The 15,123-nt window shown below is 39.2% G+C and overlaps 1 protein-coding gene across 1 annotated transcript in view; it reads right to left on the bottom strand.

Annotated features, from left to right (window-relative positions):
- Positions 1-1,349: 1,349 nt before the first annotated feature.
- csf3r (colony stimulating factor 3 receptor) overlaps positions 1,350-15,123 on the bottom strand; it is a 30,647-nt gene continuing 16,873 nt past the window's right edge. The window contains exons 4-16 of the mRNA XM_015348841.2: positions 14,039-14,168; positions 13,171-13,334; positions 12,688-12,851; positions 12,137-12,278; positions 11,064-11,137; positions 9,791-9,986; positions 8,114-8,305; positions 7,095-7,196; positions 6,038-6,184; positions 5,132-5,272; positions 4,415-4,511; positions 3,949-4,030; positions 1,350-3,670 (exon numbers count right to left, since the gene is read on the bottom strand). Coding sequence (XP_015204327.2) covers positions 3,146-3,670; positions 3,949-4,030; positions 4,415-4,511; positions 5,132-5,272; positions 6,038-6,184; positions 7,095-7,196; positions 8,114-8,305; positions 9,791-9,986; positions 11,064-11,137; positions 12,137-12,278; positions 12,688-12,851; positions 13,171-13,334; positions 14,039-14,168 — 2,156 coding nt within the window. The 3' untranslated portion in view covers positions 1,350-3,145. The remainder of the gene's footprint in view (positions 3,671-3,948; positions 4,031-4,414; positions 4,512-5,131; positions 5,273-6,037; positions 6,185-7,094; positions 7,197-8,113; positions 8,306-9,790; positions 9,987-11,063; positions 11,138-12,136; positions 12,279-12,687; positions 12,852-13,170; positions 13,335-14,038; positions 14,169-15,123) is intronic.

The raw sequence follows: 15,123 nt of genomic DNA on the forward strand, positions 1-15,123 counted from the left end.
AAAGCAAATAAAATAAAATTAACATGAAACAAAACAAAAAATAAAAATAAAGTAAAATCTACAGACATATTACAGACATTTACAAAAAAGACATATCATAAAATATTTACATATACTGTAAACATATGGAGCATTATAGGGAGACAGACTCACTGTTCCTCAGGCTGTGACAGGAGATCACATACTGGGCTGCCAGTTCAACTAAATTCCCACCTCCCTTTCCCAGTAGGATTGGGACACGTGATTCTGGCAGGTGTGGGAACTCTGGGATCAGATTACTGAATTTAGGGAAGAATGTTTCTCTAATCCCAGAATATTTGTGGCAATGCAGTAGGAAGTGCGTCTCTGTCTCTATTTCTCTATTTCTTTCCGCTGGCAGTGGGAGCACAGCCTGTCCTCTCTGGGCAGCCAGGTCTGCCTGTGTCGCCCAGTTTCTATGGCCAGGCTGTGGTCACTGAGCCTGTACTTCTTCAGGGTCTGTTTCTTTTTACCGTTTCTTAACTTGGTCAAATATTCGGCAAGTGTGTATTGTCTGTTTAGGGTTCTGTAGCATTCCAGTTTATGTTGTGTTTGAGAGATATTGCGGTTTGATATGTTTATTACTGACATCGTAGAATTCCCCTAGCCCCCCCACAGATCTCGGACTGTCCTGTCACCCCTTGACGTAGCTCTCTGGCAGGTTCGCCCCCCCCACTGCGCCTTTTAGAAAGGGCTACCCCTAGCTCTTATAAAAAACTGCTCTCCATCTATCTTTCTCCGCTACCAAGAACACCTCTGTAACCTGAAAGGGTTCAATTCTCCGCCTTTTGAAGCGGCACACCTGCTGCGTCAAGTCTCTGTTGGCGTGCACCGCCGAACAGAACGTGGGACCTGTTTGCCCAAATCTGTTTGATTTAGTAGACGCTTTAGTTGAACATAATGTGGTCACGAAAGCCTTTTTGGCGCGCATACAACCTACGGCGAATTTCAGGTTCAAAGTCATTACTGTAATGCTCCAGGGTTCACGTGGGTAGGCGCCCTCGCCGCTGCCGCCTCAGGTCAGCCCCCCACCGTCGGGGACTCGAACCCAGGCCTCCGGCGTTAGTCAACAAGGACCCAGCCAGTTGAGCTAAAGGGAAACTTCCCATCAGCCTGGCGGCTGTGGTCTCAGCTATTCACAGGGAAGGGCGGTGACGTCACCGCGCTGGTAAGCCGGCTCGAACAACCTGCAATGGTGGCCGTATGCGTTACACTACGTTACTTTAAATGAGAGAAATTTCCCTGTTCTTATTAATTTTAGACATTATTTTAAAATAAAAATGCATCTCTATAATAAAATAAGAATACGGAATCACAAAACAACATTTTATCCATGAGATCAGTGAGCTTTATTAGCCTATCGCCCATCAAAAAACAAAACAAAGTAACTGGAACATTTTTTCTGCTCAGAAACAGAACATAAACTTCATAAAATGAACGGCAATAACAGAACATGAAAATGAAAATGTATAACAGTGACTTGGTGGATGTAAAAAGTGCATTAACCTTCATCGGTATTCTGACAAAATAACATAGAACACTGCTAGAATATCTACAAAAAACAACACAAAAAAAAGAGTTAAACAACTGTAACAGTAATTAAAATATAAATGCGGCAATAAAATCTGGTTTACATTCTAGTTAAAAGAATGTAGGTATGTACATACTGTAGGTTAAACACTCCAGTCATCCTTCAAGGCATTTATATCTTGAAAAATCACAAGTTATGTATGTTACAAAGCAATAAATTAATAGATGTAAACCTGGTGCAAATAAATCCAATTAAGCATATGTGAATATCAATTAGGCAATAGAGCTAAATTGGAAAAAACAAAAAAAAACTGGAGTACTGAATCTGAATACATTAAGGGTTTCACCTTTCCACATTTTTCTACCGTATACCTTAAAATAAAAGGGTTACAAATTATACAAGTGCCACCTTTTTGTATTTCACAAGCAAACATTTTCTTACATTTTTATGAGCAAAAAGCAAACCACAGTGTATACTGACGTAAAAAGGCTGCAGAAATTATGATAAATATGGTCCATTGTTGGCCCTATCAGTATGTTTTTCTTCTAAGAAGAAGGATTATAAGTAATAGCACTGTTTCAAATGGAAAAAAAGTAAGTTCTAATGGAATTCTAGCTTCTGCTTTTGGTGATATAAAGTAGACTTTAGCAAAAGGTTAACAAACAGAAAATAAAGACAATGTACACGGTTATAAAGTGTGCTCGGATATTGCACTTTCATTGATGTCGTAAGAGCTAGAGAGTGAAAATGAAAGATAAACACAGTAGCTATTCTGCTTAGAGCAAGTTCAAAAACAAACAAATATAACATGTTGAAACCATACATATTTCAATGACTTTATTCCCTTGCATTAACTGCATTAAAATATTTGAAAATAAAAACTCTCACTCTTGAATAAAATATCCTTGAACATAAACTGACTAAAATTAATAGAATAATATTATTGTGTGTTTTGTAAGAACTCCAGAAGTAATACATTCATAGACAACATTAGAAAATGTAAATCATAACACATCAGAAAATGAAATCAATACAAAACCTTATTAAACATGTAAAAGTATGAGTTTTTTTGTCCCAAGACCAGTCTCTGTATCTCAGGCAACATATCTTAGCATTTAGCGCAATTTGATTTTCCCCAATTACTAATTAAGGGCAATTAAATTTCTTATTGTTTGGACTGGTAATACCGTAAACAAAAAGTATGTAAACAGAATAGGAAAATAAAATTATCCCTGTTTAATTTCAATAAAGTAGATGCTGCAAATTATTTAACTTTTGTATAATTTCTATAAGCACCTGCTTGAACAATAGCCCTAAACTGTACAATGAAGTCCTTGAAGTGAATTCAAATATTCTTCTCAGTCTGTTTCATTCCAGCTTGAGCCTTGGTTGTTTTGACTATTTTATCCACAAATGATCTGGGAATCAGCGGTCCCAGTTCAATCACCTGCTGTTCATACAAGGTCTAGGGAAATGCGGACCAACCGTAGCAGTTTCATGCCTCTTATGAAGCATGCCATACTTCTAAAACAGCCTCAATGTCCCCTTAAGAGGGGGGGTTGGTTTGTGCATACAGGCCCCTTGTTTTTCTTAAAATTAGGAAACCTCCTGGCTGCTAGCTTCCTTTATCATCAGCCGACTGAGGAGGGGGAAGTCATCCCAAGATGCACTGCAGACTCTCTCCTCTTGTTCGTCTCCATGGTTACTTAGAAAGACGACCTCTTCCTCTTTGGCACTGCTGAACCACAGATTCTCATACTGCTTAGGGCTGGGGGACAGGTCCTGGAGAAGGGGCTGAGTAGAATCAGATCTGAGGTAGACGGGTGTCGTGCCCTGCTGGCTTCTGTATTCACTGAAAATGACAGTGGCATAAGGCTCTCCCATATAGTTCTGGTAGTCTTTGTGCTGCAGGTGGTCGCAGTCCTTTTCTATGTGGGAAGAGCTACAGATGGGCATTCCTAGGTCTCCAGTGTAGCTGTAGGGCTGCCAACATTCATCTTCAGGTTTGAGGCCAGCTTTTTGAGTCCCTTTTTCTGTCACATCATCAGAAACATCTAAGATGCTAAACCTGGAAATGTTGACAGGCGATGGATCCTGCAAGTCCTGGAAATGGCGTTTATCCTTCAAGAGAAAATAATCATAATTTATTTTAATGTACAGTGATAGTATTGACTTAGAGCATTTAGAGATATTTAATACAGTGCATCTTAAGTAACTTTAAATCTACTGAAAAATGATAATCTCAGTTAAGTTTTTGAATTAATTTATTTGAAGTAAGTAGACTTGGTTAAAGCATTTGTGTATTAAGTTTGACTAATCTGCCTCCCAACTCAGGGCTTGAGGTCATGTCTTAACCTGAGGATTAATGCCTCTTCATGGTGAATTCCACTGGTACTTACCTTCAAAGCTTCATTCTGCGTCCATTTCTGAATGCTGCTATTGGCAGGATCTGGGACAACAGGCCACAAACGCAGCTTGAGTCTTCAAAAAACAACAACATCAATGTCATTCACTCTAGCGACACAGTTCAATCAACAAATACAAGAGGTAAATCATTGATGCTGACATACTGTCAAAGATAGCTAGAACATCTGAATATTGTTGAACACAATTACGAAACCAGAACATAAAAAATCATAACAATCTGTACATTTATAGTTCTGCAAAGAAAATTCAGACTTTTAACTCATTCTTTTGTTTAAACTAAGTTCAAATAACAGTGAAGTTGGATGCGAGATGATTCCTATGTCAAATATTTTGGAATGCTAAATAGTAATGGTACTGGACAACAGAATCCATAGAAGATGGAAGACTTTTCATGTTTGCACCACAAACATCTAACACAACACACCTAAACAAACTCACCTCTCTTGCTTTGCAAAACAAGCAGATAAAGTAATCAGTATGAAAACAGCTAGACCGACACAAGCAGGGACAACTGTGGACAAAATACTCCAGGAATCTAAAGAAAAAGCAAAGATGTGTAAAAATAAATGTTTTGCTCCTATACAGAAATGTCAACTGCTCCAAGCTAGTCAAAATAAAATTTGACTGTCAGTTATACAGTTTTAATCTGCATTGTGAGATTATTCCACATCACTAGGAAATCCCGTTTTGAAAAAAAATCCTTATTGATTTAGAACAGTTAACAGACATGGCCTGGTCTGGAACCTTAACTCTAAATCCACTGCCAATCGTATTCTTTGCTTAACGCTTCAGCTCTAACCTTAATTCTCCCTCTAACATTTGCTGCAACATACACAAAATTCCCAGTGATCACTCTTGCCCCTTTTAAACAGGGAGCTGATCAGGATGAGGAGATCCTTCTGTTTCACTTCAGTTTTGGTTAGGGATTGTACTGACATACAGTAGGTCAGAAACGGTGTGAACCTTACCTCATCACATACGCATGACTGTGACTGTCTCAGGGACATTAATAATGACTGCTAGCCCAAGCAGTCTTGTAGTTCATGTTCAGTATAACTCCCTGATAATGACAGCACTTTAGGAAGTTCTCTAATTATATTTTTATCACTTACACTGGAAATTACATTAGATGACGGAGTAAAAATGTATTCTCACCTATTTTTCTCATACTGATAGCTATGATTGTTCCATTTATACTTCCTGCATCATTGCTAGCCATTATGAATACTCTGTACGATGATGAAGGCTTTAGGTTATCGAGAATCAGTTGACTTTGTGGGGTCTGGACAGTCACACCTAAAAGTAACAGATGAAGAAAAAATAATGCAGGAGAGCAGGGAGTAGATTCCAGGCAGTTGCTGTTTATCAGACACATCACCAACACTGTCTGGGTGTTTATCAAAGGTTTACAAAGGGATGATTTAATTCCCAGGAATGAGTTTCTGCTGTCAAGAACCATCTGGCACCACTATTTCATCAAGATTTTGTTCAATTTAGAAACACAAACTGCAAAGAATATGGCGCCACCTGCCAAGTTCTTAAAAACATTCAGCTATAAGCAACAAAAGAGTTTTCAGCTTCTTACACAAAACAAGCAGATAAAGTGATCAGTATGAAAACAGCTAGACCAGCAAAAGCAGGCAAGCAGGGAAAACTGCGGATAAAATACTCCAAGAATCTGAAGAAAGAGCAAAGATGTGTATAAATAAACATTTTACTCCTACACAGAAATGTAGACCGCTTTAAACTAAGTGGTCCAGTGCACAACAGATTGGGCTAGAAATTCAAACCCCTTGACTGGTAAGTACATGCATGTTACTGTTTTATTTGGCAATGCAGTACAGTCCTCTCTCAATGAAGAGATCGCGGGGTCTGAAATGTTCATCCCTGAGTGGCCAGGAGGTTTTCCACAGTATATCTCTTTAAGCATCAAAATGACCGTAGTAAAGAACTTGAGAGGCTGATGATTCCGAAGGTGATTATCTGAATAGAGGCCCTCAAGACCACCTGGTAAGAAACGGTTAGCAACACATTTGCTAGTAATGTCTCCGGTTAACCTACTTTTGATCTTGTTGCTCTCATCCAGGTAGAAAATGGTGTAGTTCCTAATGATTCCATTTCGCTCATCCACTGGAATTTCATCCCATGTCAGTTCAGCCTGAGTGTCTCTGACTTGCCTGACTTCCATTTTTGGAGCTCTTGATGGAGCTGTGATGGAGAAAATAATTGGACGTTATAATTCAGACTCCCTTCAGGGGTTACAGGATACAGGTTATATTTAAGAAAACTAAAGACAACCACTATCCACTGATACAGAAAATCAAATTTTGATGGAGAATATTATGGCAAAGTGTAAAGACTCAGAAACAGAAAACTAATAACAAAACCTTTATACTGCCATGGAAACATTTGTCTTGGACATGGATTTAGATATTACAGATGCATATTGTCTCATATTCATCACTAGGTGATAAAAAATAATGATATAATGTAACTAAAATGTAAACATTGGCTTTTGTACACCTCTATGTGGCATGGTGGGAAAACTGCCCACATCACAGTGAATTAATTACCTAAGCAGGGAAAAATGGCCCCATTATTGAGCTGGTTTTGAATGTTGAGCTGCAATTTATTTGCTGTCCACAAGAGGGGACTGCAAGACCAACTTGGTATCTCAAAAGGCATTGCAACATGAACAGACTGTCACATTTATGAACAGCTGAGAGGACTCAAATCCTCGTCAAAGGATGTACCCCATGTTCCTAATAAAACCATTTCAGCTCCCCTCATGACTGTAATAAAAACTGTTTGGACTTGAGCCTCTAAGACTAGACAAACAGAAGAACTACATCCCTGGCACCTGCTCTGCATCACAAACCATAGGAAAATGTGTATATCTGAGATCTTTGTTGCGTGCCTTAAAAAGTAAAACATTTACTACAATAATAGATTTAACTTTCTTGTTTATTATAAAAAATTGACAACAAGCACATTAAAATAAGTTGTTTCCTGAAGAAGCCCATGACATTCCACTTACTGTAAAAAGGGAAAAAAAAGGATTTTTTTCCCTGCTGCACTACATCACAACCAGATACATCCCAATTATTTCTGCACTTACCCTTCTGCTTTGAATATCCTTCCATAGCAATTGGACATCCAATTCCACGTTTGTATCTGGGATAAACAGATATTTTGTACGGTCTGTAGGGTTCAATGTTTTCTGTGGGGAAAACACAAAACACAGATTATCATTTTTGTTCTTCTTCCATCCAGGGTTTTATCATATTTTATGATGACATATCCCCACAATGTGTGTTGATGGTAAGAAGAGTGCAGCTTGTTGCACTGGATTTTCTGAGGGTGATGATTTTATTCACCATGGTTGACAGCAGTGTTAATACCTCATAGCTTCACATGTCAGAAGCTAATACTTCTGTAGCAGGAAACAAACTCTACATAAGGAGGCCAGGGCTGCTGTGATGTGGGCAGTGTCACGTGGCACTGCTTGGAAGAGTTAGGGTCTTTATCCTGGTGTCCTGCCTAAATTACACTCCGGGCTGAACAATCTGGCTTCCTTAAAGTTCTCCCTTAATTCATGAGGTGAAGTAAATTGTCACTTTGCGGAACGGCAGGAAGCCTTCACCCAGGTGGGGACTGTATGTCAGTGGTGGATGAAAGTGGCCCCTCCTCTACTTAAATCCTCTGAGATGAAATGCTCTACATAAAAGGAATTCAAATTTGATTGCTCATGAACAGCCAACCACTGAATTCATGCTGAAATGCTGAATGCGGAATCGAATGTTGCAAATTTAAAACGGAAATAGACCGTCAGCTGGTCACCGGTTGTCCCTATGATCTAGTCAGGCTGTCGGCAAGCCAGAGAGGTTGCTGTTGCTTGGCAAGTCAAGGACACCCAGACCAGCTCAATCCCAAGAAGCAGCTGTGGTGCTCGGCCAACAGCATTCCATCCCTTAGACAACCTCAGTCACTGCCGGTTATGACTTGAACAGATCATGGCTCAGACTATAGGGCTTAATCTGAGCTGTGAAAGATCATCTTCACGTGTTGTGCTGTAACAGGTGCCATACACAAAAGAATCTACGTTTACTGTATGCTGTTACACGTTCAGGTACATACCAGAGATGATGGTTTCCGAATAATTACTGGCCACCACTTTGAAAGAGATTGAACAGGTAATGTCCTTGCCAGACACTGCACACCATTCGATCACAAAATCCGTTGGAAGTGACGATTCTGGATGAGCCCACTGAACCCAGAACCCAATGTCTTCATAAGATGAAACACTCATGCTCAACACAGGGTCCAGAGCTGATGTTTGAAGGAAAAGAAAATGAGTTAAATTCAGACCAAACAGTCATAATTAACAGTTTCTGTGTCCAGCGTCATGCAGGTGAATGCAGCTAATTGTGAACAGACAAAACTGAGCAATTAATGTAGAAGACAGAATACTCTAGAACAACAAACACGTTGTCTATTCAGCTGAGTGACAATTCCATTTGCTTCAGCTCAAGAATGAATGGAAGGTTCCTGGGTCTTTATCAAAAATAAATTGCAAATCAGAGGCCTTGGATGTCATTGGCTTTGATAGCATTAAAATAAATCCATCAAACTAAGTTTATAAGAGCCAAATGTATCTGACAGCTTCCTTTTACTGTATGCTCATTGTGATCCCTGAAACTAATAGTTTCACTGAAAGCATGCATGGATTCCATAAAACTAATTCTACAACAGAAAGGTATAAGCAAGTAGAGTTTGTCATTGCTTTTCAGGCAAGAAACATTTCATATGGATTTTGTTCATCTGATCTATTGCTCTTAGTAGCATTTGCCCTTTGTGTCATCTTGAGTCTTGAAATTATTGAGGCACCTTAGAAGATTGGTCCACTAGAGATTTTAATCATTACACATGGACTTGAACCAGTTTTATTACATGAGCATAATTCTCATAACAAAATACACTGTAGTCAACTTTTATTAATACTTTTTTTGAGAATATTTCTAGTAGTTCTAAAAAACATCTGTCTTGCTTCTGTTTTTATAGTTTGTGCTAGACCACAATGTTTTATTATTTTGGACCACATCTGCCCAAGTCCTCTCTATATATAAATATAAACCGAGCCTCAAATGAAACATACTGTGAACTGCAACAAATACACCATTTTAAAATTATTTTTAGCAGGTTCACTGACATTGTATTGAACACAGATCACCTAATTAAATCCTGCTGATTAACATTTGTTACAAAAACAATTAAAACATGATTTTCAGTTAGCTCTGCTCCCCATTTTTCTTCACAGTTTAGAACAGTCCAATTAAAAAACTTCTCCTCAATATTTACTACACCATAGTTTCTTTAAGACTTTCTCTAACTAGAGAATGCTGTTTATATAATTTACACAGAGGGTGATTTCAGCCTGGCCAATCTTTGTCTGGCCTCCTTGAAACTGCTGTTCTCTAGGGTGTGATAATGTAGGAAAATAAACCCTAGCCCAGTGTGCTTTAACCCTGACTGAAAAATTCTCTCTCTCTCTTCAGGGTTCTTAAGCCGTAACAGTGATATCACTGGACTGATATCATATCCTGCTGACACAAATTACCTGTTCAACCCAAGTCTTCCCAGTTTAAGTATAGAGACCACAGGGGATCAAACATAATTTGAATCAGTACTGTGTTTTGTAATGTTTTCAGAAATGACATCCACCACATCATCTCCCCTATTTCAACAGCACCCCTTTACACATTTCCCAAATCCAAATGTGCCTGTGAGAGCAAAAAAACCCAAAGAAATCCCCACCTCTGTTGAGGTTCAGATTGACCAGAGTTGGCCTGGACTCTCCAGCTGAGTTCACAGCTGTAATGTACACTTTTCTGGTGGCTTCATACAGCTGGAAATCACACTGGGTTTCCGAAGTATTGCAGACAATTCTTTGCTGTCCTTGAAAGACCTTGTAGTATACGTGTTGGCTGTTGGCTTTGAACTGCTTGGCCGGCTAAAAAACAATACAAAAAGAACAAGAGATTCTGCTCAGAGGTCAAAGAGCAAACTGTCTTACTACTGTATGTCTTTAAAAGGTCACAGCTAACCCCTGCTGCGAGAATTCAAACATATTACACTTTAAATATGATTGCTTTCTTTACGTGTGGGCTGAAGAAACACGTGCCTGAAATCTGTGAGGCCTACGAATCTACTCATCTTTCTTCATACTATCAAAATAAGCTTTGTACAACTGGGATGAGGGGAACTCCCCAAACAGCTTTTGTAAAACTACTAATGCATTCTGTGAGAGGTTCTACACCAACTATATATACAGTACTGTATGTGTGTATGTATTCACGCCCTTTTACATTCTGTGTTCAATACTGTACATGTTTTGTCTGTCTTTACATTTATGATAACACAACAGAGCTGTAATTGGATTATAAAATGACCTCTGATTTTGTTTAGAGCACAGCAGAAGATACACTTGTATCTCTGCTTTTGCTCTTTAGAATGGGCCTGTCCATTAAATAAACTCATTTAAAAAAAATCACTGAGCTGTGCTGTGACTTCTTGCATCTCTACAGCTATAGGTTTCTTGGGCCTTAAACCCCAACTGGTTTCTGTGTAGACACCACCACTACGCACTCTATAAAAGCCTGCAGAGATAAACCAGCAGAAATCAGGGAGAACCACTGCGAAGCAGGACTAGTTACCACAACGCGCACCATGACAAAGCAAAACAAAGGCACAGAACAAGAATGGGCAAATCATGTGCAAAACCACGATCAAACAAATACGATGACATTTCTTAATGTAGCGGAGCTGGTGTGGTGACGTCAGCGCCCTCCCTGCGCGTAGCAGGGTCCTCAGCTGCCTGGGCTGGGGGAGGTCTCCTTTAGCTCACGAGGTTGGTGCCCTGTTGCGTTACGCCGGACACAGGTGTGGGGGACGGAACAGGCGGCGGGGGACACGACCCCGCGCGGAACTGTGATTATCACATTAAGCTCTGCGGAGCTTTACAACACTTTATGATAGTGTGATGGAAGCAAGAAATGTTTAGAAGGAATCAGACACTCAATCTCCCCACCTTCCAGTATAGCTGATACACATTCTCCATCTCGTTCAGCACTTTCCACCAGGTATCCAGTTCTCCTGAGGGAGCTGAAATGCAGACAATATTGTGAAAATAGATTAAAACAACACTGTTCGGCCCCCTTATTGGAATTATGACAGCCCCCAACAATCTGAAAGTCATCATTTTTTCTTGCAAACCATTTTCGCATGTTGTGTCAGATGTTTTCATCTGAGTGGCTTGAATGAAAAGATTAAAGAAAATGGCCAGTGGGTCTAATCATCAAATTGGAAGAGCATGTGCGCCAGTTCACTGTTCTGCTCGTCATTTAATTTTAGAAAAAGGCTCGAGGCGAATAACTGCCTTTTCACTTCTTTTTACTCTTAAAATAAGTTTTGCTGCTCTACGTCTACTTATTTCATTCAGATTTCTCTGCTGCCATATTTCTAAATCTGTTTCCTGTAAATTATAACAGCTATGTTAACTCAGCAAGCAGTATCTGCTGTCACTGCAAAGTTATATCACTCTGCAAGGCACACCTGGCAGCCCACTGAACCTCAGCAGGTGTGAGCCTGGCCAGTACCTGGATGGGAGACCTCCTGGAAAAGCTAAGCTTGTTCCTAAAAGAGGTGTTCGTGAGACCAGTAGGGGGTGCTCACCCTGCAGTCCATGTGGGTCCTAATGCCCTAATAGCAAAGGGAACACTATACTGTAAAAAGGCGCCGTCCTTCGGACAAGATGTATAACCGAGGTCCTGACTCTCTGTGATCATTAAATATTCCAGGGTGTTTTTCAAAAAGAGTAGGGGTGTTACCCTGATGTCCTGAACAAATTTCCCCCTGGCTTTTACCAGTAATGGCCTCCTAATAATCCCCATCTTTGGGGCATTATTACTCTGTTTTAGTTCCCACTGATAGTTGGTGTGTGGTGACTGTACTGGTGCACTTAGGGTGCTGTCTCATCATCCAAGTGGGGCTACAACTTGGTGGTGGTGGAGGGCAGTCCTCATTACCTGTAAAGCACTTTGAGCAAAGTGCCCAAAAAAGTGTAAAGAATTACACTTCTCATCTTCACAAAAGCAAACATACCCTTTTCAGGAGTGACGTCTTTAATGGTGTTACTCCAGTCACTCCAGTATCCTTCACTCAGTCGGACTCTGATCTGGACTTCATACTCAGTTCCATGAAGCAAACCACACTGTTCGACTGCCTCCATGCTCTCTGAATTTATCTAGTTCATAATGGGAGGTGAAGCAAGGAAAGAAAACTAAAATTCAGCATTTACAAGTACTACAATGTTGGGTTTGGTAGTTTTGAAACAATTAAATCCCTATGGCTATGCAAGATGTTTCAACAGATATCCACATGGGCATTGTCTATTAATCCTGGGTGTGATTTGTTTCTGGTCTGACACCTGACACACAGACAAGCTGAAAGAAATGTAATGGCTTCATGAATAGCTTGATTATATACATGAATAATGAGCCCTCAATATTGACCAAAAAGAGCAACAATCGTAGCTCTAGTAATACAGATTAGAAAATCCATATTTATATAATAATTACAGACAACAAGTGATCCAAAATGTTTTCTAATTATTATTTGTTTGAAATATATTTAGTAAAGACATAATAACTTACCATGTCTGTGGTCCATAACTCATTCTCCGTTGTCTTAAAACGGAGTTCAATAATGAATCTTTCAAGCCAAGAGAGGGAATCAGATATTTTCCATTCAATTTTCAGACAGCCGTATTTTACCTTGTCTGTTTGGACACTCTGTATAACAGGAGGGTCTAATTTTACTAAAACAAAGAAACAAACAAACATAAATGTTAGAGCCATATACTGATCCATTCAAATGCATTTATCTGCAAATTAAACCCATTTAGTTTGTACTTTTTTCAGAAACAGTTTCAGAATCACACCAAATATATTACATTGACCAAAAGTATTATTCTAGAAAGATCCTGGAGGTGGGCTAGACAGACACCTAGGGACAATTAACTGAACACAAAGGCTGATCAATTTATTGTCATCAATGTCCATTATCCATTTTTCTGCAGAAATTGTATGTTGGAGCTCTTAATAGATAGAAAATGATATACAAAAGAAGAAGATTACCAGCATCCATTGGATCCAGATATAATAAATCGGATGTAGTATTCCCCAAAGCATTCACTGCTGTTACAAAAATCTCCATTTTGCTATACAGGTGAAAATCCTTGCGGGGAATAGTGTAGGAGTTGGTTCCAATAGGTGGCACAAAGGTTTTAGTTTCAAAAGGCCTAACAATGAGAAGCCAACAAGTTAAACACTGGTTGGAATTTAAAACAATGCATCTGCTTAGTTTGGCTTTTGTAGTACAGGTGATTCGGAACATCCATGCTAGTCCAAATTAAAAGTTTAAGGTAAAAAATTACAATCATTAACTGAGAGCACATGCCTTTATTAAGAAGAATCCCTATGAAGGCTTAGTACAGTAAATCTGCTCCTGTTTTTCAGCAGTTCTCTCATGATGTTACCATGTTTTGGCTTTGTTAGGGTTCAGCTTCTGTATTTATCAGGCTTTGCTGTACATTTCTCCATTTACCCTGAATTTACTCAATTTTTACCATGACATCCCACATACCCACATAGAAACTTTAAGATAAGATTAGATCACTTTATTGGCCATATACAATTTCTTGTATTAGGAATTTGTCTTTTCGCAGACCCCAGCTTGCTCTCCATGAGACACACAGACAGGGAGAGAAGCTTGGGGTCAGAGCGCAGGGTCAGCCATTTATATGGTGGCCCTGGAGCAGATGGGGTTAAGGGCCTTGCTCAGGGGCCCAACGGAGTAGGATTCCTCTGCCGGCAACCTTCCAGCCACACTTTGATTACTTTGATTTTGCAAATATTTTCTGAACTTATTTAAAGGTGAGAAAAGATCCCCTTGTGAGGCCTTCTAGAAGAGATTAGGAAGATGTAGTAGCTTTGGGTTCTTTACCTTGAAACAGTGTGCAGAATAAACTGTGTAGGGAGGTACGTCTCGCTACTGGGGTTCCATGTGCAAGTGAATGTAGGTGGCTTGGTTAAATTTGTCATGCAGGTCAGGTTGCTTGGTTTTGAAGGAGGATCTGGAATAAGAAGCAAATGCAAGACAATTTTCTATTGTGTAGACCTCTATCCAGATTACAGAACTACAGCCTTGGCTTCTCATTAGAGAGAATGCTGGTTATTCATGTGCTGACAAGTGGTAACAATATACTGTAAGAACAATTACAAATTAGAGGATGTAATGTAGAGCTTGTTTTTTTTTTCAAGTAGCTAATTGATCCCAAGATTTGTTCCAGTTGTTTCTCTATAATGTACAGGGTATTGGATTCATTAACAGGAGTGAGCAGCTTGTTTCAAATAATCAAATCCCTTTGTGTAAAGAAGTGACTCCTGTGCCTAACTGTAAACACATCATTGTCATATCCTAACATTCTGTTTGCCTTTTTATTGCTTCCACACATTGTCTGAAAGATGAATGACCGATTGCATGTGAACATACTCTTCAAGATCAGATAAGAAACAAATACTGCAATGCAAATACTTGTTATGGCTAGAAGGCATTTGTAAGGTGATGCTTTGGTCGGGACAGACAAAATACAGAGAAGTGATTGGAATATTTATACAATCTCTTTACAAAAAGGAAAAAAAACTGATATCTGATAATGAAATACAATGAACAAGAGAAGAAATTTGGATAGAGAACTCAAACATCCAAAGGATATTGATGATTTAAGTTTCCAGTTTGCATATATTTGCTTTTAAAGAAAATATGCTAAATCACAAACCTGAGGGAACTGCATTATACATGTGGCAGAAAGAGATGCAGAGACAAATTACTTAGAACAGATATCCTTCCATTTGGCACTAGACTTGTTATAGTGTACTATTAGTTTTGCTTTTCAAGAACATCAAGCAATGCTAAATAATTGTGAATTCAGAAATCAGAGCTGAGATAATGCAAAAACACATTTATTACAGTGTTCTCTTGTTCAACTGACATTGTTACATTTAAACGTTGTGCTTATTGACATTGCT

Source organism: Lepisosteus oculatus, chromosome 11 (genome assembly GCF_040954835.1).
Source record: "Lepisosteus oculatus isolate fLepOcu1 chromosome 11, fLepOcu1.hap2, whole genome shotgun sequence".
Lineage (NCBI taxonomy): Eukaryota > Metazoa > Chordata > Actinopteri > Semionotiformes > Lepisosteidae > Lepisosteus > Lepisosteus oculatus.